This window comes from Silene latifolia, chromosome 10, assembly GCF_048544455.1.
Source record: "Silene latifolia isolate original U9 population chromosome 10, ASM4854445v1, whole genome shotgun sequence".
Lineage (NCBI taxonomy): Eukaryota > Viridiplantae > Streptophyta > Magnoliopsida > Caryophyllales > Caryophyllaceae > Silene > Silene latifolia.
The window spans coordinates 8,328,551-8,349,649 of record NC_133535.1 but is presented as its reverse complement, the minus strand read 5'-3'; the positions used below and the strand labels follow the sequence as shown (position 1 = coordinate 8,349,649).

Here is a 21,099-nt window from a genome sequence, read left to right as displayed (position 1 = left end):
TTAATTTAAGTTCACTTCAGATCCTATAAGTTGATTCGATTCGATTCGATCTTATAAGTTCGATTCGAGATCCAATAAGTTGATTCGATTCGAGATCCTATAAGTTCGATTCGATTCGATCTTATAAGTTCGATTCGAGATCCTATAAGTTCGATTCGATTCGATTCGAGATCCTATAAGTTCGATTCGAGATCCTATACCTCACTTAATTTAAGTTAACTTCGAGATCTTATAAGTTAAGTTAAGTTCGATTCAGATCCTATAAGTTGATTCGAGATCCTATAAGTTCGATTCGATTCGAGATCCTATAAGTTCGATTCGATTCGAGATCCAATAAGTTCGATTCGAGATCCTATAAGTTTGATTGATTCGATTCGAGATCCTATAAGTTTGATTCGATTGAGATCGAGATAAGTTTGGTCCAAAAGAACAGGGCCTGAATAGTTACATCTTACTTTATCTAATGCCTGGAACGGAGGAGTATTTATTTATAACAATAAGTTGACAATAAGTTGTACCGCTTGTACGAGTTGTGACATACGGTATGTGGAGTATAAATTTTCTCATTTCATAGAGTATGCATCTTATGTTCTTAGACACTGTAGACTTTTACCAAGGATGTCTTAGTCTAGCGGTTAAGACGGAGGTATTGTGGACAATAGGTCCCAGGTTCGAATCCCCCTCCCCCTTATTGTAATGTGACTATGTACGCGCTTCGTGAGACCCAAAAAAAAAAAAAATAAATAAATAAAATAAAGACACTGTAGACTTTTGAATTTGAATTCATGTACTTTATTTTCGGACAAAAATGTACTTTGTGTAAGTGACAAAATGAGAGATATTAGCAAGAATATATTACCAAATAATAGAAAAATATTTAAGAAAATCGTTTATTTTATTACCGTAACACTAATTGACCTTAAACATATCAAAAGGTCATGTCTAAAACAATTTTACGAGATATAATTGTGAAAATGACTTTTATTCACAGAAATAAGCACACAAAAAGAAATTAATAACTAATTTTACAAGAGTAATATTGTAAAATAAGAGAGGATTTTATTATAATGTTAATGTAAAAGTGTAAAACTACTTTAATTTATACATGTTCCGGGTGTAATTCCAGAGCAAGTATTGTTACCACCCGTGGCTTGTAGAATGATGTCTTGAGTTGGATTCCTCACGTCTCTATCGTTCCTCTCGGCCTCTCCTGCAACAATGAACGAACTGAGGGCTTGGCTTTGTGCCAAGCGTACTCACTCCGACGCTCAAGTCAGTAAACTTAGAGGGATAAGTTGTTGTTACTTGGCTAAAGATGTATTGTAGAGAGATAAGGAAGATATTACCAGGTGAATAGTGATTCTTAGGTTAATTTATGGATTCTTTCCTCAATGAGGGTTGAGGAGTATTTATAGGCTTTCACCTTTTGTCGCGTAGTGGCCAAGTGGCCAAGTGGCTAGCAGGTGGAAAGACCGTTCTACCCTCGGCCGATGGACCCATGTCAGGCCGGCCGAGGGTCTTGGATATGAGTACGCGGATATGTGTCCCGCCGATCGTTGCCGGCCGAGACCCAGGTGACAGCCGATGGGTTGCATCGGCTAAGGCTATCTAAGTCGTTGACTTATTGTGGATATCTTTGACCTTGCTCAATATGTTGACTTGGTCGGTGGTGCGAATATGCCCCATCAATTTGCCCCCAGCGTAGTCTATGCCGTGGTATGGGCTCCGATGTATGCTGAGCGTATATTCTGCGAAAGTGATTTCTGAAATTTTTCTGTATCGGCTTCTTCTATCTCGGCCTGGTTCTTATTAGGCCGTGTTGATTGACGTTTAACTGTTGCGACGATTGACATTCCGTGGTTGCATGTCCGACACGTGTCTGCTCGCTGATTGGCTGACGCTTCATGGGCTGTTCCCTGATTGGTCCTTTATTATGGGCTTTTTCCTATAAATAGGGCAGTTGTTCCGCGAAATTGGCCACCAATTTCATTCTCCCAAAATTTTCTTCTCTAAACTTTCAAGGGTTTCTTTTTCTAATTTCCAGAGTTGTTACTCCGGCGATCGTTTTTCTTCAAGGGAAACAAACAAAATTCCTTTCTTATTTTGTTAAATAATCATTGCTATTATGTCTTCTCGCGATCTTCGGGACTAGCACTTCGCGCCGGGGGGATCCCCGCCGCGTCTTGATGAGGAGGAGAAACCAGGCGCCATCCCGATAAGGTCCTGGGGGCCCTAGGTCTCCTTCTCCGAAGTTGATCCCCAAATTTTGGAGGAATGGGAGGACGACGATGATGTCGATGATGACGCAGACGACTTTGGTGATCTTCTTTGAAAGGGCTCGTCCTAAGGGGAGGAGTACGTTATGGATCACGGCGACGCTGTAAGGTCCGCCTTGACCGTGCTTGGACCCATAAGCTCGCTTTTGTTCGGCGAGAGATTTTTCGAGGGTCATTTTTCTTTGGCGGGGATACAAAATTGTTATCCCCGAGGAGGGGCCAGCCGTCTGTTGCCCTCCACGGGCCACACCGGCGTATACATGCGGCACTTGGAGTACGGGCTCGGCCATTGAATGAGTACGTTATGGCCATCATTAGGGCCATGAACGTTGCTGTTGCCCAACTGCACCCGTTGGCTGTGAGGACCATAGTCGGCTTTGTCTGGCTTTGTCTCTTCAAGGGAGAGGCCCCAACGGTGAATTTATTCCGCCGGCTTCATCATCTCCGCCATCAATCTCTCGGCGCGTCGGATGGTACAGTGTGCAAATGGAGCCGGGTTATGTCTCTGTTGACAAACTTTCTTCCGCAAAGGCCGGCAAGGTCGGTGGGTGTATGTTAAGGTACTTGGGATGACTACCCGCCGCCCCGCTCCTTTCAAAGCATCAAGTTAATTTGCGGTGTGAAACTAAGGCGGAGCACGACGGATGGGTCACCGGAAGAAACTCAAGATGGATGCGTGCAAGGTCCTTCTTAAGGAAGATGAGAAGTCGGCGATGAGGCTCTTTGAGGCGGACAAGAGTGGGGTGCCGAAAAGATGGATTCCCCTAACGCAGATCATCCTCCAGGATGAGCCGCTCTGTCATGTCGGCCTCATACGGCCCTAGCGGGGGTGAGTGGGGTCGGTGCGAGGCCCATCGCCGCTCTCAATGTTCCTGTTTCCCGAGCTTCGATTTATTTCTTTCACCTAACTCCCGCTTTGTTTCCTTCGCAGATCACTTTGGACCGGACCTGTCTGAGGATATCCTCCGAAGAATGGGGCTGCACAAAGATAAAACCGTTGCTAACTTGCACCCCAAGGCTCTAGCCCATGACCGCAGGACGTCGCCGAATGATCTCATGGATCGGTGAAGAGCTTGAATGTGGTGGAGGCCGGGCGAAGGTTGTTAGTCACATGCCGCGTCATACGCGAAAAACAAGGTCTTCGGCGGCGATGGCGTCGACATCAGTTCCACCTCCCATTCCCCCTGTTCGGAAGGCAACGGTGCAGATCGTCGATATCACCAATGGGGAGGACTCTGATGAGGAGGGGTCTCCCCTTGTCCGTAAGAGAAAAGGCACAGCCTCTACCGCTGTCGCTGCTCCTGCTACTGGCGAGGAAGCGCGTCCTTCGGCCAAGAAGGCCAAGCATGGTACTGATCTATTCTGTGGCTCAGATTCGGTCGGTTCATTAGGCGCTGCTGATGACGGGTTTTCTGGTGTGTCTGCATGTTGATACTGATACTTTCGTTAAATTTTGCAGATCAGCCGCTGTCGGTCGTCGCTCTTAATGAACAGCAAGTGGGGGAGAGACCCGCACATGCCGGTGATCATAACGTCACCATTAACTCTTCATCCCAGAAGGCTTCCCCCTCCCGACTGCAGGCTGGTGATCGAAACGTCACCACTGACCCTTCATCCCAGAAGGTTTCCTCCACCCGGCTTGTAGCGGAAAGCGCGAGGTTGATCGAGGAGCTGGCGAGATGGAACGAGCGACCGGTGCTCGTATTATAGAGCAGGAGAAGGCCGTGGCTCGGTCCGCTTTTGAGCTTGATGCCACTAGGAAGGTGGCCACGAAGGCGAAGCTGGATCTCCTCAATGAGCAGAGGCTTAGGGTAGATGCTGAGAAAGCGCTCTTGGCTGAGAGGAAGCTCAGGGAGGACGCTGAAAAGGAGGTCCTTGCTGAGAGAGCCAAGGCCGAGGCTGCTGCGGCCGAAGTTGCAAAGTTGCTGGATAAGTGCGACCTTGTTCAGAGGCATGCCGACCTTTATCTCCAGCAGAGGAATGAATTCAGGGGCAGATTTCAGATCCAGGGGAAGGTGATTCCGAGCAAGGAGACCATTATTAGACAAAAGGAGGACGACATCGAGATGCTCCAAACCGAAATGCTCCCTAACATGTGCACCGAGTTCCGGATCCGCCGAAGAAGCCGCCGGGGAAGTGATTGAGGAGCTCTTCCCTCTTCCCGGTTCCTTTCCGTGGGGCAAATTTGTGATTTGTTTGACGATAAGCTCGAAGCCAAGGAGAAGGCCGTGGAGGAGAAGGCCAAGGAGGCGGTGAGGGTGAAGATAGAAAAAGAGGCGGCCGCGGAGATAGCATCCCTTGCTGAGAAGACTAAGGCGGCCAAGGAGGAAGCCGTGAGGGCAAGGGCAGCTGATGCTGCCGAGGCTCAGGCTGAGGCTGCTGAAGCTGAGGCTGCTAAGAACGTCGCTTGGCTGCCCATCGAAGAAGATCTTTGCTCTGCTGCGATGGCGAGCAAAGAACAGGCATAGGGAGACGGGCGGTCGTCACCGGCTCACCGGCGTCTCGGACGCCTTCACTGCTCGGGAGCCAATTATTAAGCCTTCCCTCCCAGCCACTTTTGGCGCTTCATATGATACCTGTAATCTTTTGTTTTTCTTTTCCTTGTATTTTGTACAACTTTGGTAGGTTGTGTTTTGGCTTGTCCTTATGGAGACGGCCGTCGTCTGTATTCTCCTCACTTGTAACTTATCATTTTTAATAAGAGTTCGTTTCCCTTTTTTTTTTCTTCGACTTGGCCGAGGTCTTTACTTCACTTTGAGTCTCCTTGCGCTAATAGTTGAGCGTATCAACTGTACTTAGCGTCTTCACTTTGTCTCTGGCTTGGCCGAGGCAGTCTAGAGTGCGCATCCCAACTGTGTTTAAACGCTTTTAAGGCGTTTTGATCGTTTCTGCGAGTACCAACCGCGCCGGGTCGTAATGCCTTGCGGCGCACGCTACGAGGGTGATTGCCGCTCTTGTCGGTGTGACGGTGTGAGCCAGCGTCTGCTTATTGGTAATGACGGCCGCTCTTGTCGGTGTGACAGTGTGAGCCAGCGTCTGCTTATTGGTAATGACGGCCGCTCTTGTCGGTGTGACAGTATGAGCTGGCGTCTTATCTCTTGATGACGGCCGTGGCGTCTACCACTTGGAGTGACTGCGACGGCGTCTACCTCTTGGGGTGACTGCCGTGGCGTCTACTACTTGGGGTGACTGCGACGGCGCCGCTTCTTCATGGAGCTGCCGCTCTTGTCGGTGTGACAAAGTGTGGTGGCGTCTTATCTCTTGATGGCGGCCGTGGCGTCTACCACTTGGAGTGGCTGCGCGACGGCGTCTACCTCTTGGGGTCGCTAGTGGCGTCTACTACTTGGGGTGACCGTGACGGCGCCGCTTCTTCATGGAGACTGCCGCTCTTGTCGGTGTGACAGTGTGAGCTGGCGTCTTATCTCTTGATGACGGCCGTGGCGTCTACCACTTGGAGTGACTGCGACGGCGTCTACCTCTTGGGGTGACTGCCGTGGCGTCTACTACTTGGGGTGACTGCGACGGCGCCTGCTTCTTCATGGAGACTGCCGCTCTTGTCGGTGTGACAGTGTGAGCTGGCGTCTTCTTCCTCTTAATAACTGATGGGAAAAAATGGACACTTTGATGGAAGACTTGGACGATTTTTCATTAGGTATAAACATGCGTTGGGGTGCCCACAGTTATTTTGGACACCTCCGCCGCTACATAAATTTTTCCCGAGATTACCAACGTCCTAATAGCTCATCACAGGCACACCTTCCCAGTCAGCCGCTAGTTGCATCCATGAGGTCGCCTTCCTGTTGTAAGGACGAACTTTTTCCTTTCTCTGACTTCTTTGCCACTTTGAGGGATTGCATGTTGCATCCTCTGGCAGCTATCTGGACGTTGACCACCTCGTCCTTCTCGTCCTTGGAGACGAGCTTATGCGCTTCCCCCCGGTCCGAGACATACATCAGTGTCAGGGCCCGGATTGACATTATCGCGTCAGCCTCGCTCAGAGTGACGCGGCCTATGAGAACGTTGTAGGCGGACGAGCCGTCAATGACCACGAACTCGGCTAGGACATTCTTGGCCGCATTCCCTTCGCCGAACATCATAGGCAGTCTGACTGACCCCAGTGGTACCAGGCCGGCCCCGGAAAAGCTGTATAGTGGATTGGTGCAGGGGCTTAAATCCTTGACTTTCAGACCGAGGCTGAGGAAGCACTCCCTCAACATGATGTTCGTGTAGGCGCCTGTGTCAATCAGACACCTCTTGACCAGGTGGTTGGATATGTCCAAATTGACTACGAGTGGGTCGCTGTGAGGAGCGATGACTCCTTCGTAGTCCTTCCTTCCGATAGTCATATCGGGGATGTTGGAAGCGGGGATCGCTGCGTTGGGCACAAAGTTGATGGCCTGATATAGCTCGTTCAGGTGCCGTTTGTGCCCATGAGCGGACCCTCCGTTCTCGTTGCCCCCGATGACAACGTGAATCACTCCTATCCGTTCGAGGACGGATTTCTTATCTGAACTGCCGGCCTCAGCCTTTTGGCTTTTGGCAACGTACTTGCCGAGGCTCCCCTTCCGGATCAGCTCTTCAATGGCATTCTTCGATCGGCGGTTGTCGATAAGGTGACCGGTGTGGCCGTGGTACTCACAAAGATCTTGGCTCGTGTCACCTTCTCCCTTCGGCTTGGGGGCCTTTCCCACTTCGGCCCTCGCTTTTGCTCGGGGTGAAGACCTCGGCGGCCGATACGACGAGGGGGTCTTATCACTATACCGCCTGCGGCGGTGCGATCCCGAACTCCATCCGGCGCCCGTCGAGTTCATTTCTGGCAGATTTATCGACCGTGACCTATTATTGTCACGGCTTCTTTCACTGCACCGTGACCGATCATTGTCACGGCGTCCTTCATCCGGGTTGTCCTCCCGGCTCCTCTTTTCGAGGGTTTGGCCTCGCTAGGGCCTACCCAGGTTTTATGATAGTCCTCCACTTTAATGGCTTGATCACCAACCGTCCGGCGGCGTCGAAGGTCGGCCGCCGCATTTGATAAGCTCGTTTTTAGGTCCCCCTTGGGAGGCCTTTCATTAGCGCGAAGGTCGCCGATTCATTGTTCGGCTCACGAATTTTGCCGAACCTTGGCGTCGAACCTCTTCACATAACTTCGGAGAGACTCGCCTCCCTCCCTGTCGATAGTCGGGAGGTCCGATGTCTCCACGGCCCTCCTCTTGTTGCGGGAATATCGGGCTAGGAATTCGTCCTTTAGGTCGGCGTAACAAGATATACCGACCCGTCGGCGACCCCTTGTACCAACTCGTGCCATCCCATGCGGTGTTGTTGGGAAGATTCGGCACCAAACCTCATCAGTTGCTCCCATACCGACATGTGAGACTCGTAAGCCTCGACGTGGTCGGTCGGGTCACCTTCCCCTTTGTATGCTATAGGTGGTAACTTCACTTAGTCGATGCCGGGGTATCTAGGACGAGGCGGCGAGGGGTTGCCGACCACATGTCGGGCGACACGCGGCGATCGGCTCCTCGTATTCCTAGTCCGGCTTCTCTCCTCGTAGCGAGAAGGACTTCTCCTCCGACTCTGGCGAGTCGGGCTTCTTCTCCAACTCTGACGAGTTGGGCTTCTCTCGCTCCTCCGGGGCGTGCCTCGTTCGTGCCGCGGCGACGCAGTCTTCTCACGAGTGCGAGAAGGACTTAGGTCTACCACGACCACTTTGGGCTCCCCCGGTGTCTTGACGTGGTCGGCTTCTCCTAATGCTCCGTTTAAGTTTCGGGGGTCACATTTTGGGCCCCGGTCTCCGGACGGTTTCCGCCGCTCTTGTCGGCGTGACAGGAGTGTGAGGCGTACTCCCATTAGGTCCAGGAGCATCTTTAGTTTTGCTACGTCAACCACATGTCCCATGATGGTGACCTGGTCGGCAGGACGGAGTGTCCGGTATTATTGGCATCCCGTACTCCGGTTGAATCACTTGACCGGCGGAGGGTTGCACAACTCCAGATTTGTGGACGGTATCATCTTGGTAGAATTCGGTTTCGTCGGTCACGAATGCCTCTTGTTCTTTCGACATCTTCTTGGCTTTGGGGGTGGGTTTTTCGTGTATTTTTTTTGTTTGGGAATGAATGTGACTAGCTTCTAGTGTCTATCCCCACAGACGGCGCCAATTGTTCCGGGTGTAATTTCAGAGCAAGTATTGTTACCACCCGTGGCTTGTAGAATGATGTCTTGAGTTGGATTCCTCACGTCTCTATCGTTCCTCTCGGCCTCTCCTGCAACAATGAACGAACTGAGGGCTTGGCTTTGTGCCAAGCGTACTCACTCCGACGCTCAAGTCAGTAAACTTAGAGGGATAAGTTGTTGTTACTTGGCTAAGGATGTATTGTAGAGAGATAAGGAAGTTATTACCAGGTGAATAGTGATTCTTAGGTTAATTTATGGATCCTTTCCTCAATGAGGGTTGAGGAGTATTTATAGGCTTTCACCTTTTGTCGCGTAGTGGCCAAGTGGCCAAGTGGCTAGCAGGTGGAAAGACCGTTCTACCCTCGGCCGATGGACCCATGTCAGGCCGGCCGAGGGTCTTGGATATGAGTACGCGGATATGTGTCCCTACCGATCGATTTGCAAAGCCGAGACCAGTGTGACAGCCGATGGGTTGCATCGGCTAAGCTGTCTAAGTCGTTGACTTATTGTGGATATCTTTGACCTTGCTCAATATGTTGACTTGGTCAGCGGTGCAGAATATGCCCCATCAATACAAATAATCTATTTGTAAGAACCTTAGAGCAACTCCAATGGCAAGCCACGAGACTTTGTAGCTTGCCTTTTTCCATCATTTTTTTAAGCAACAAAGCTTTGAAGCTACAAGACACTCCAATGGTAAACTCAACAAATCTAGCTTACAAGGTCCCACATTACAAATAAATATTGCAATATAATTTTTTTATATATTTTTAATTAATTTTTTATTCTTTTTAATGGTCAAGCTACGTAGCTTGACAAAACTACACCTGCTTGAAAGCGATAACATATTTTCGTACTTCAATGGTGAGTATGTAGCTTGATAATTTAGAACAATTGTAAACAGGTCCCTCAATTCAACCATTGGAGTTACTCTTATAATCCTTTAATAAACAAATTATGTGGCGAATTGTTTTAAAAAGCTAACGTATAACATGGAAAACGATTGACGATAAGGTGCCTGACTCCTTTCCATTTTCCAAAAATGTAGGACTACCAAGTACCAACTACGCATTTAAATTTTGGCACAAAATCTCATTGAAGACGGCGATATCCGTCACAAGTTTGTGACGGATACCATTTCCTCTCACAAAATACTCATGAGAGGTGAATGGGGAAGCACATGGGGGTGCCCCACCTTATCCCCTCTCCCTTTTTGTGAGAGGTTTTCAGCTTGTGACGGGATTAGCTCGTCACAAGCAAGACGCTTTGAAATTTTGGATAGTGAAACAAAACCAAGTTGCAAAACTTTTTAACTCACATTATAATAGTTAGGCCCTATTTGGCTATTTGTAAGGTTGAACGGAGCTTAACTAAAATGAATTGAGTTGAAATAAGTTGAAGTGAGCTGAATTAAATTGAAATTCGCCGAGAGCTGAGACAAATATAACTGAAATAAGTTAAGCTGAGCTGAATTGAGTTGGGCTGAATTGCACCGAAGTGAGCTGAAATTAAGGCGAAAAGAGTATAGCCTTAGTGTCTTAGTCTCACTTTTTAAATCTCGTTAATATTAAAATTGTGACCAAGGTCGTCGATCAATGTATATAGGAGATTTTGTTTCAAATGTCAACATTGAGTCCCGATGGCCGCGATATATGATCACGAAACAAAATAATTCAATTATAAGATTACTTTAAAATTTAGCTATAACTATTACGTGGAGGTGGTGGCTTGTGGTCGATAAACGTATAATTCATTTTAAGTTGAGGTTTGCGTGAAAATAACGGTTTTAGGAAAACTTGTTTATGTGAGAATAAGAAATTTAGCTCAATTGGTAAGAGTTCTCTTACTCTAATCATAAAATTGAAGGTTGGGTTCTTACAACATAAGTGCCTGATTGTTCTATTTGCACAAAAGAAAAAGAATTGACCACCAACACCAAGGTCGTATACTATGTTAGTTTAACCAAGTTAAATATCCCCATAAGGCCGTAAATATACTAATGCTAAAGCATTGGATTAACAATTAAATTTAAAATCTATAATCCTCGTTGTTAGTATCGATGATGCTAAATTAGTGAGCATATCCTACATCTCATTTACGTGTTCAATTATCTTGTTCTCACAATGTCTTATTTAGACACATTACTCATAATCAAATTTGACAAAGCTGATCCGATCCGACATCCGAACTGAGGACCTGAGTATAACCTGTAACGTGAATTCACTCGAAACAACACAAGCCGACCCAAATGTTTATTGTTATGTTGCAAATTGACCATCATTCATAAATAACCTGAACTCGAAAGGACTCGACCCGAATTCTTACATCCCAAAATATACCGCGCCCAAATTAACAAGACCTGAATCCGACGCGGCTAACCCATTTGCCAACTTTTATACAGATAGTGAAACGCTAGAAGAGACACGAGAATGGATTAATTGATATCTGTTAATCTAGAGTCCTTACTCTTTATTCTTTAGTAGACACAATAAAACTGACCCGACTCAAATAATCCCAAATAACCCGACCCGACACCAAAGTTGACCCGGAACTTGATTTAACTCGATGAAATATGAGCCGACCCGAGTGTTTAACGTTGCATAGTCCTTCGTCCCTAAATTAACTTGAAAATAGCTGCCCTGAAAATGACCCTACCTGACCTTACCCGTTTTTTTAAAATAACCCATCTAATCCGGTCCTAACCCATTGACCCATTACCAGGTCTATGCTCCTTAGACACATCACCCCAAAAACTACTCCTTGATTTTTCTTTTTTTTGAACAAATTGGCGTGCAAGGTGGTTATTGAGTATTGACCCTAATAATGACCTGTTATCCTGTGAGATACTACTCCTTTAACACCATCCCAAATAAGATTTACTCACTTTTCACCAGATTTTAATTTAAACCAATCAAACATTTACATTTAACATAACAACTACATACACCAAAGTTGAAGAAACGAACCATCTATATTCTATATATTCCCTCTAAATTTTTCTATCATTTCTTCTTCTCATTGCAAAAAGAATGCTTTGTGTATAAGCCAACTTACCATCTTCACAATTCAGTTGAAAATTTGAAATAATAATATGGTAATTTGCACGGGTTTAATACTAGTAATATAATACGAGTAATATGATTTTATAAAATCCTCATACTTTGTAAGTTTGTAACTACCCACTTGTCTTTGTCTCAATTTTTTGTTGAATTTATTATGCATTTTCATTTCTATATAGTGGGTTATTTTCATCACTAATTCTAACTGCTAAAGAAAGCAACTTTTTTTTGTTACCTGTTTAAATTTGTTTCTAATTATTGCAGGGTCTCCCATTTCATGCAGTCAATGCAATTTTTCTCTGATTTCCTGGTAAGTTTTACAAGCACAAGAGTTTGTGTTAAACGGGTTTTTAGCCGCGAATTTTTCAGTTTTGGTATTATGGTTATAAGTTTATGGTTGTGGATCCGTTTTACATAACATTAGTGTAAAACCGTCTTACATGAGACTAACTTTGTCTAATTAGAGTACTTTTTAGTCAAATTTGATAATTCTGTAGTTATACTTTTTAGTCAATTTTGAAGGGTAGATTTGTATATCTGTTGATTTGATTTGTTTTGTGGGTATTTTTTTGTAATATTTGGGAAATAAGACAAAAAATTCAAATATTTGATGGGTTGATTTTAAATTTTTAATCATTTTTTTTGTACTTGATGTTGAATGAAATGTTTTGCTGTTACTATTTCAATGTATTGAATTAGACTTGGGTTTGATTGAGACATATAACAGTTTTTTTGTATGATAACTATTTGGTCAGCATGTTTTTGACAAATTCTATAATTCTTTTGTTTACTGGTAGTTGTGTTTGACATTTTGATCTTTGCTCCAATGTCCCTTATACTCTGAAAATGTTCGACAAAATTAAATAAAGGCGGAATTTTTTGAATATTTTGTAGCAATTTTTTATATGAATTTCTTCTCATTTATGTATATTTAGGTAGGGTACTGAATTTTAAGGATTGTTGGTTATTTGGAATTGTTCTCATGCAGGAAATTTAGATGTTTGTTAGAGTTTTGACTTAATTGGGAAATCGGGTTTTTGAAATTGCGATGGTAGCAATAACATCATCAATGGAAGACACATCATTTTCTGCTTGGTCTTCGTCTGTTGAGCAATGCTTGAAGGAGTACAATGTCAAACTAGACAAGGGTCTTGGTAGTTATGAGGTTGAGAAACAAAGATCGCGGTATGGTTGGAATGAACTTGACAAAGAGAAAGGGAAGCCTCTTTGGCACCTTGTCTTGGAACAGTTTGATGATATGCTTGTAAAAATACTTATTGTTGCGGCTTTTATTTCTTTCATACTAGCTTATTTCCATGGGCAAGAGTCGGGAGAGTCCGGCTTGGAGGCCTATGTTGAGCCCTTTGTCATTGTCTTGATTTTGGTTCTTAATGCCATTGTTGGTGTGTGGCAAGAAAGTAATGCTGAAAAAGCTCTTGAAGCGCTTAAAGATCTTCAGGGTGAGTCAGCGAAGGTTTTAAGAGACGGGTATTTGGTTCCTGACTTGCCTGCAAGAGAGTTAGTCCCGGGAGATATAGTTGAATTGCGCGTAGGAGATAAGGTTCCTGCTGATATGAGAGTCGCGTTTCTGAAAACCTCGACTTTAAGAGTCGAACAAAGTTCTTTGACAGGCGAATCCATGCCTGTTTTGAAGTCTACCGCACCTGTTCTCATAGACGACTGTGAGTTGCAAGCTAAGGAAAACATGCTTTTTGCAGGAACAACTGTTGTGAATGGAAGTTGTGTTTGTATTGTAGTGGATACAGGAATGAGGACCGAGATTGGGAAGATTCAAACTCAAATCCACGAGGCTTCTTTAGAAGAGAGTGATACTCCATTGAAGAAAAAGCTAGATGAGTTTGGTCGTAGACTTACGACTGCAATTGGGATTGTCTGCCTTCTTGTGTGGATCATAAACTACAAGTATTTTCTAAGTTGGGATGTTGTTGATGGATGGCCCACAAATATACAATTTTCATTTGAGAAATGTACTTACTATTTTAAGATCGCTGTTGCCCTTGCAGTAGCTGCGATTCCTGAAGGGCTGCCAGCTGTCATCACGACTTGTCTAGCTTTGGGAACGAGGAAGATGGCACAGAAAAACGCAATTGTTAGAAAGCTCCCTAGTGTAGAGACGTTAGGGTGTACCACGGTGATTTGCTCTGACAAGACCGGCACTTTGACAACTAACCAAATGGCTGTGACCGAGTTCTTCACTTTGGGTGGTAAAACGACTTGTTCTCGAGTTTTTCATGTTGATGGAACAACATATGATCCTAAGGATGGGGGTATTGTTGATTGGAGTTGCTACAATATGGATGCCAATCTTCAAGCCATGGCAGAAATATCAGCTCTCTGTAATGATGCCGGGATTTTCTGCAATGGCCGTGCTTTTCAGGCCACTGGTTTGCCCACTGAGGCCGCTCTTAAGGTTTTGGTTGAGAAGATGGGAGTTCCTGATGCAAAGGCCAGGAACAAAATTCGGGATATACAATTAGCTGCAAATTATATGATTGACCGGAGCTCAATCAAACTAGGTGAGAACTTAATTTTGTTTACATTCCTTAGATTTGTTTATAAAAACTATGGTACCTGTGGATCTTAATCAGTTATATATATATGTGTGTGCAGCTTCTTGTGAGTGGTGGACAAAGAGGTCTAAGAAATTGGCAACTCTGGAATTTGATCGGTTTCGTAAATCCATGAGTGTCATTGTCCGTGAGCCAACTGGACATAACCGTCTCCTTGTCAAGGTGAGTATTATATACTCCACTGAATGATTAATATGTACTCTACACTGAATTTTGTGTGCCGTGTTGAAATTTCGCAACTAGCTTACCATCTACCACATAAGTCTTCGCCTAGAAGTCATTGTTTCAGATGAGGACTCTTACATCTTAGGTTATTGACTCATGTGTCTCATGGGCTCCTGCAATTAACAAGTTTAAGGGGGAGGCTGTTTCCGGATGACCCATATGAAAATTGTGTCGAGACTCGAGAGTTGCATTGAATGACCGCTAATCCATTATAAAAAGAATGATCACCAGTTTAGTGAGCCATTTTGTTTTATGATGTGCACCTCACTTTGGACTAAATAACACAAGGTTACCATCTCATTTGTGTATTACTTCTTGATGAATCTGTTTGCCTGTTGTTTAGTAGGACGGAAAAGTACCGCTTCTATTGCTTCCTGCCTCTTTCCTTGCTTTTGTCCTTATTGTCTTGCAATTATTTCTGAATGAGCTTCATAATATTCCTATTCTGTGATTGTGTCATTTTTCTGAACTGCTTAAGGAATCTGCAGGGTGCTGTGGAAAGTTTACTGGACCGCACTGCACACGTTCAACTGGCTGATGGATCGATTCTTCCAATCGATGATTCCTGCAAGCAACTGTTGCTATCTAGACTCATGGAAATGAGCTCAAAGGGTCTAAGATGTCTTGGACTGGCATACAAGGATGACTTAGAAGACTTTTCAGATTACTCCGGTGAAAGTCATCCAGCCCATAAGAAGCTCCTTGATCCCGCTTGCTACCCAGAGATAGAGAGCAACCTTATTTTTGTGGGAGTCGTTGGTATAAGGGTGAGCATGCGACTTTCTTATCTGTATTTGTATATTGACTAATATCGTGTGATCCTGATTTTTTCTTATCGTGCGACTTTCTTCTGAACTAACCCAAATATTTGAGTGTTGCTCCTTTAATTATAGGTCATGTTTCATATGTCGGTCTCAATGTAAGACGATCTCATATATGTTTGTGTAACTTGTGATACTTCAACTGACAGGACCCACCTCGGGAGGAAGTTTACAAAGCGATGGGTGATTGCAGAGATGCAGGGATCCGAGTGATAGTTATTACTGGTGATAACAAGTCTACAGCCGAGGCCATTTGCCAAGAAATCCAACTGTTTGATGATGATCAAGAACTGAAGGGAAGAAGCTTTACTGGAAAAGAATTTATGGGTTTTTCCAGTTCACAGCAAGCGGAAATATTAAGCAGGCCTGGAGGAAAGGTTTTCTCTCGCGCTGAGCCAAGACACAAGCAAGAAATCGTCAGGATGCTAAAGGAGATGGGAGAAATTGTTGCTATGACAGGAGATGGGGTCAATGACGCTCCTGCTTTAAAACTCGCTGACATTGGCATTGCCATGGGCATCGCTGGAACTGAGGTGACATACTTGTCATGATAATATCCTTGATCTTGTATTCTTTTTGTGCAAATTCTTGTAGGAGATAGATATCACTTATCACCTATCCGAACTTTAGAAGTATACCGAAGTCTTTATTTTATGTAGTGTAGTTAGGGGTGATAACGAGCCGACCCGAGCTGAGCATGAGCTTGGCCTTACTCGGCTTGTGCTCGTGAAGCAACACTCGAGCTAAAAAAAGTTTGAGCTTTACCTGAGCTCGAGCTCAATTCGAGCCTATATATAATATATAGTCGTTACTTTTTTTTTTTTTTTTCTTTTCCGATATTTTCATCAACAAGATTTGAAGGTTATATATAAAAATATTGGGGATCTAATTGCCATGTTTGCCATGTGTAATTCATACAATGAGGCAGTCTCATGCAAGAATTAATGCTCTTTTAATGTCAAATGATTCAGGTTGCAAAAGAAGCTTCAGATATGGTTCTGGCTGATGATAACTTCAGTACAATTGTTTCAGCTGTAGCCGAAGGTCGCTCCATTTATAATAACATGAAGGCTTTCATTAGGTACAATGATCTGATCCTGTAGCAACCCGACAGCAAAATTATTTCTTTCTTTTGTCATAATGTACTAAATCTCACTTTTCTGTTTATATGCAGGTACATGATCTCTTCCAATGTGGGAGAGGTTATATCCATTTTCTTAACTGCTGCACTTGGCATTCCAGAATGTCTGATACCGGTGCAACTTTTGTGGGTGAATCTGGTAACCGATGGCCCACCTGCAACTGCCCTAGGTTTCAATCCTGCTGATGTAGATATCATGCAGAAACCCCCTCGAAAAAGTGATGATCCTCTTATCAATGGCTGGGTTCTCTTTCGTTACCTGGTAAATACTTACAATGTGTTTCATTTCCATAGTTTTTCTACTCCATCTATCACCATGAATAGTTTACGTATTCCTTTTTTGTTCGCTCAACCAATAATTTCCTTTTTGGGGAAATTTTGTGTGGTAGAGAATGAGCGAAGCTTCCTTATCGCACTAGCATGTGTTCACATAAAAAGACCGATTCAAAGCAACTGTAAACTACTGGTGGAGACAGAGCGACTGAGCGAGTATACCCTTCTTTTCTTGCAAAAAAACTTTGACCGTCAATAACTCTTGGCTACAAGTTCAGAATACGATAATTTTTCTTTTTAAATTGACCGTCTTTAAGAGGTATTCAGTTTGAAAAAGAATTCACCGACGTCTCAACTCGTAGTCGGGAATTATGGTCGGTCAAAGTTTATTCGTTAAAAAAGCTTTGACCAACCATAACTACCAGCTATGAGTTCAAAAAGCGGTGAATTGTTTTTTCAAATTCTAAGGCCTTAACGAGATAATTGATTTGAAAAAAAAAATTACCGTTTCTGATCTCGTAACAGAGAATTATCGTCGGTCAAAGTTGTTTTTGTGAAAAACAAGGGGTACACCTTAGAAAACGAAAAAATTCAGGGGTACACGAGAGAATATCCCAAAATAGTTTAATCTTTTCTACACAGTTTTTTTGGTTGCTCTGCTGTTAGACCAACTTACATGAGAGTTGTGAGACTGAATCTTTCTACTGATACAGGTGATTGGTTCCTACGTCGGGCTTGCAACCGTTGGTGTTTTCATTATATGGTACACCCAACCTTCCTTTTTGGGTATCAATCTAATAAATGACGGGCACACACTCGTTCCTCTACAGCAGCTAACGAACTGGGGAGAGTGCCCATCATGGTCAAATTTCTCGGCTTCTCCATTCACAGTAGCTGGAGGCCGTGTCATAAGCTTCACAAATCCATGTGACTATTTCTCCGCTGGCAAAGTCAAGGCAGCGACACTGTCACTATCCGTTCTTGTGGCGATAGAAATGTTAAATTCCCTAAACGCCCTCTCGGAAGACAACAGCCTGGTAACAATGCCACCATGGAGAAACCCTTGGCTTTTAGTTGCCATGTCACTCTCTATGGGCCTCCATTGTCTGATAATGTATGTTCCAGTACTAGCAAGTGTTTTCGGGATTGTTCCTCTCACTGTTAACGAGTGGTTACTCGTCATCATCGCTTCTTTGCCTGTCATCCTTATCGATGAGGTTCTCAAAGCAATTGGAAGGGGTCGAAGACGGTCTGCAATTAAGGTGAAGAAACTGTAAGCCCATTTGACACCCTGATTGTGGGTTACAAACCCGGAAACCCGTTTAACAAAATTCTGTTAACATACAACTCACTCAGTCTCGCTTCAGATGTACTATTGTATGTACTCTACATGTACATTACAGGTGTTGATCATTTATTATGTATTAACCAAGTTTTATTTATGACCTTACTTGAACAAGATCTGTTTTATAGGCTTGTAGTTGTACCTTTGTATCCTTGAGATCTATCAAATGTCGGAAATTTCTTTGCAAGCCGCCTTGGATCGGAGTTTATGTGTTTTATACATCCGACCACCCTTACCCAGCAGTTTGCGGGAGTCTTTGAGACACTGGGGTAATAATGTTGTATCAATGATAGTCGAGTTTCATATCTTACACGCGACCCTGAAAAATACCCGAGATGGACCTATTTTTTCTCTACCAACTTTCATGAATTTGATTTTTCTTGGCATTCTTGAATTGATTATTACTATTAGTAGCCTAGTTAGATTGAAAAGACAATTAAATTTGATTTGACAAGATAAAAAAAAACACTTGAATGTATCAAACATAACGTAAACATAAAACCATACATCATATATCATTATACATCTTGAATGATTAAAAAATCTCAACAAGTTCGAGCCCTGAGAATACCTCAGCGTTAAAACTCACGAGGAAGAACTTAACCGTCCCAGTGACTCTATTCGGCTTAAATTCAGACCAAACCGGATGGTATACGCCAAAAAAAAATCTCAACAAGAGCAATTAAATTTGAATTGACAAGATAAAAAAAAACACTTGAATTTATCAAACATAAAAATCTCAACAAGTTCGAGCCCTGAGAATACCTCAGCGTTAAAACTCATGAAGAAGAGCTTAACCGTCCCAGTGGTCCTACCCTGTTCAAATCCAGACTAAACCAGATGGTTTACACACGAAAAAAAAAAAAAAAAAAAATCTCAACAAGAGCAATTAGAAACCTTCTTAATTTCACTAATCTCAAGATCACACCCATAAATTACATCAATCTTTTCACCCTTAAGTGTCCCTAAATCATGCCCATTTAATTTACCATTATGATAATCACAATCTAATGTCTTCTTAGAGGCAACACTATATATTTCTTCAAGTACCTTAAGGAATGCACTTTCCACATTATCACCACTAAGTGCTGATGCTTCTGAGAAGAACAACCCTTGTTCTTCTGCAAATTCCACGGCATCCTCGGTTGAAACTGCCCGTTTATCGGCTAAGTCGGCTTTGTTTCCGATTAGCATGATCACGATTGAGTTATCGGCGTGTGACCGAAGCTCATCTACCCATCTTGATACATGATCATAGGTTGGCTGTTTTGTTATGTCATATACTACTATTGCACCTAGTGCTCCTCTGTAGTATGCACTTGTCACTGCTCTGTACCTTTAATGTATTTGTAATAAAATCGTTTATAGGTTAGCTAAGCGTGCTATTAAATTGTAGAACTCGTTAATCCAATTGTCAAAAAAAAAATGTAAAAAAAAAAGTTAGCCCTATTATTCCAATGTTAATAATATGGAAACAATGTTTCCTAATAACACATAATAATAACTGCATCGAAAACTGCATTGAATAATCGATCTTCTTATACACTACTATTCCAATGTTAATAATATGAAAACGTTGTTTCCTAATAACACGTAATAAAAACTGCATCGAAAATTGCATTTATTCCAATGTAAATAATACAAAACTATTATTTGCTAATAAGTGGATTATACATCTGAGGTAGTACATCAGATGATATAGTTTTTGCGCATTAACATAAAGTTTTTAAGTTTTAATTTAAAAAATTTGAGTTTTATTATAAAGTTTTTGAGTTTATTACTTAAGCATTAATCTCCAAAAATTACATAATTATAACTCAAAAAAATTACATATAAGCTCAGAAAAATTTGATTTTTGACGTCATAAAATTAAAATGTAATTTATAAACTCTATAGAACTCAAAAAAAAAAAATACACAAAAACTCATTGAGTGTGAGGAAGTATACAATCCTTTTTCTCTAAAAACTGCATTAAATAATTTACTATGAATATATCTTAAATTGCGGTTGCCACATGCTTGAAATGTCACGATAATCTTCTTACATTATTTTACGCGAAAATAAATATATAATAACTTACTTTTATAAAAAGTAAAAGAAAAAAACATATACTATCACGTACCTTTCTTGACCAGCAGTGTCCCAAATTTGAGCCTTGATGACTTTAGACTGAATGTTAAGGGTTCGAGTCTGGAACTCAACACCAATAGTAGACTTTGAATCGAAACTAAATTCATTTTTCGCAAATCGAGACAATAATTGAGATTTTCCGACGGCCGAGTCTCCTATAACAACCACCTTATACACATAATCTATTGTCAATTCTTTTACTACTTCCTCTCCTTCATTAACATTCATCTCCTTGTTCATATTTTTATTTCCTTAGTGATTATATAACCTAATGTAGTGTTTATTTATATAATAAAAATAATATATGTAATGAAATTGTGTAGTAGGGAAATAATGATATGGGTATTTGAAGGAAAACATGAGGGTGAAGAGAATATTATTCAATTATTCATGTGGAAAGTATGACTACCAAAAAAAGGAGGAAAGTGTAGGTTGAGTCATGTCCCATTGTCTTTATTGTTGTTTTTTTATTTTTTTATTTAAATTGCAGTGTCTATCGAGGACGACAGTGAGTAACTCGCTCAATTTTAATTGACAAGGTTCGACTCCTTAACGACATAATAACCTATAGAGAAATTCTTGCGTCCTCCGGGAGGACGACAGTGAGTAACTCGCTCAATTTAAATTGACAAGGTTCGACTCCTTAACGACATAATAACCTATAGAGAAATTCTTGCGTCCTCTCGGAGGACGTCCTCCGGGAAGACGCAAGAATTTTTCTAACTTATATGGTTAATTAAAGGATAAAGCAAATGAGCAACTACCACAACCAATTCACTCGGAGTCTCACTTGCGATGGGCATATCCGTCACAAGCTTGCGACGGGTCAAGTACTACCCATGTGGGTAAATAAGACAAAACAGTTTGCTACTCCCTAGGCACTCAACTTTTGTCTTATCTATCCCGAGAAATAGGAACATACATCGGATGTACTACCTCATACCTCATTAGTTTTTGAGCTTATCTGTATTTTTTCTGAGTTTTTTAAAATTTATAAGTTACATTTTATTTTTTGCTGTCAAAACTCAAATTTAACTGAGCTTATAAGTAATGTTTTTGAGTTATAT

General features: G+C 42.7%; 2 protein-coding genes across 4 annotated transcripts; one reads left to right on the top strand and one right to left on the bottom strand.

The window, feature by feature from the left end:
• Positions 1-11,239: 11,239 nt before the first annotated feature.
• LOC141604948 (calcium-transporting ATPase, endoplasmic reticulum-type) lies at positions 11,240-18,092 on the top strand. Of its 2 annotated transcripts, none has more exons than XM_074423542.1 (9): positions 11,240-11,610; positions 11,771-11,816; positions 12,495-14,043; positions 14,138-14,259; positions 14,811-15,089; positions 15,293-15,676; positions 16,115-16,224; positions 16,318-16,546; positions 17,271-18,092. In XM_074423542.1, exons 3-9 carry the CDS (start codon positions 12,555-12,557, stop codon positions 17,832-17,834), a joined length of 3,177 nt encoding a protein of 1,058 aa, XP_074279643.1. In that variant the 5' UTR covers positions 11,240-11,610; positions 11,771-11,816; positions 12,495-12,554; the 3' UTR covers positions 17,835-18,092. The 2 variants fall into 2 exon arrangements, with proteins under 2 accessions (XP_074279643.1, XP_074279644.1); XM_074423543.1 differs by having other exon boundaries at positions 11,267-11,285; positions 17,271-18,090.
• A 267-nt stretch (positions 18,093-18,359) lies between these two features.
• On the bottom strand, positions 18,360-20,422 carry LOC141604949 (ras-related protein RABA3-like). Of its 2 annotated transcripts, XR_012526247.1 has the most exons (3): positions 20,025-20,422; positions 18,668-19,238; positions 18,360-18,473 (listed from the first exon to the last, which is right to left on the bottom strand). XR_012526247.1 is itself a non-coding variant. In XM_074423544.1 (2 exons), the coding sequence occupies exons 1-2, from the start codon at positions 20,270-20,272 to the stop codon at positions 18,779-18,781; spliced, it is 708 nt and encodes a 235-aa protein (XP_074279645.1). In that variant the 5' UTR covers positions 20,273-20,422; the 3' UTR covers positions 18,566-18,778. The 2 variants fall into 2 exon arrangements, 1 of the variants encoding a protein (XP_074279645.1); XM_074423544.1 differs by lacking the exon at positions 18,360-18,473 and having other exon boundaries at positions 18,566-19,238.
• Between the last annotated feature and the right edge of the window lie 677 nt (positions 20,423-21,099).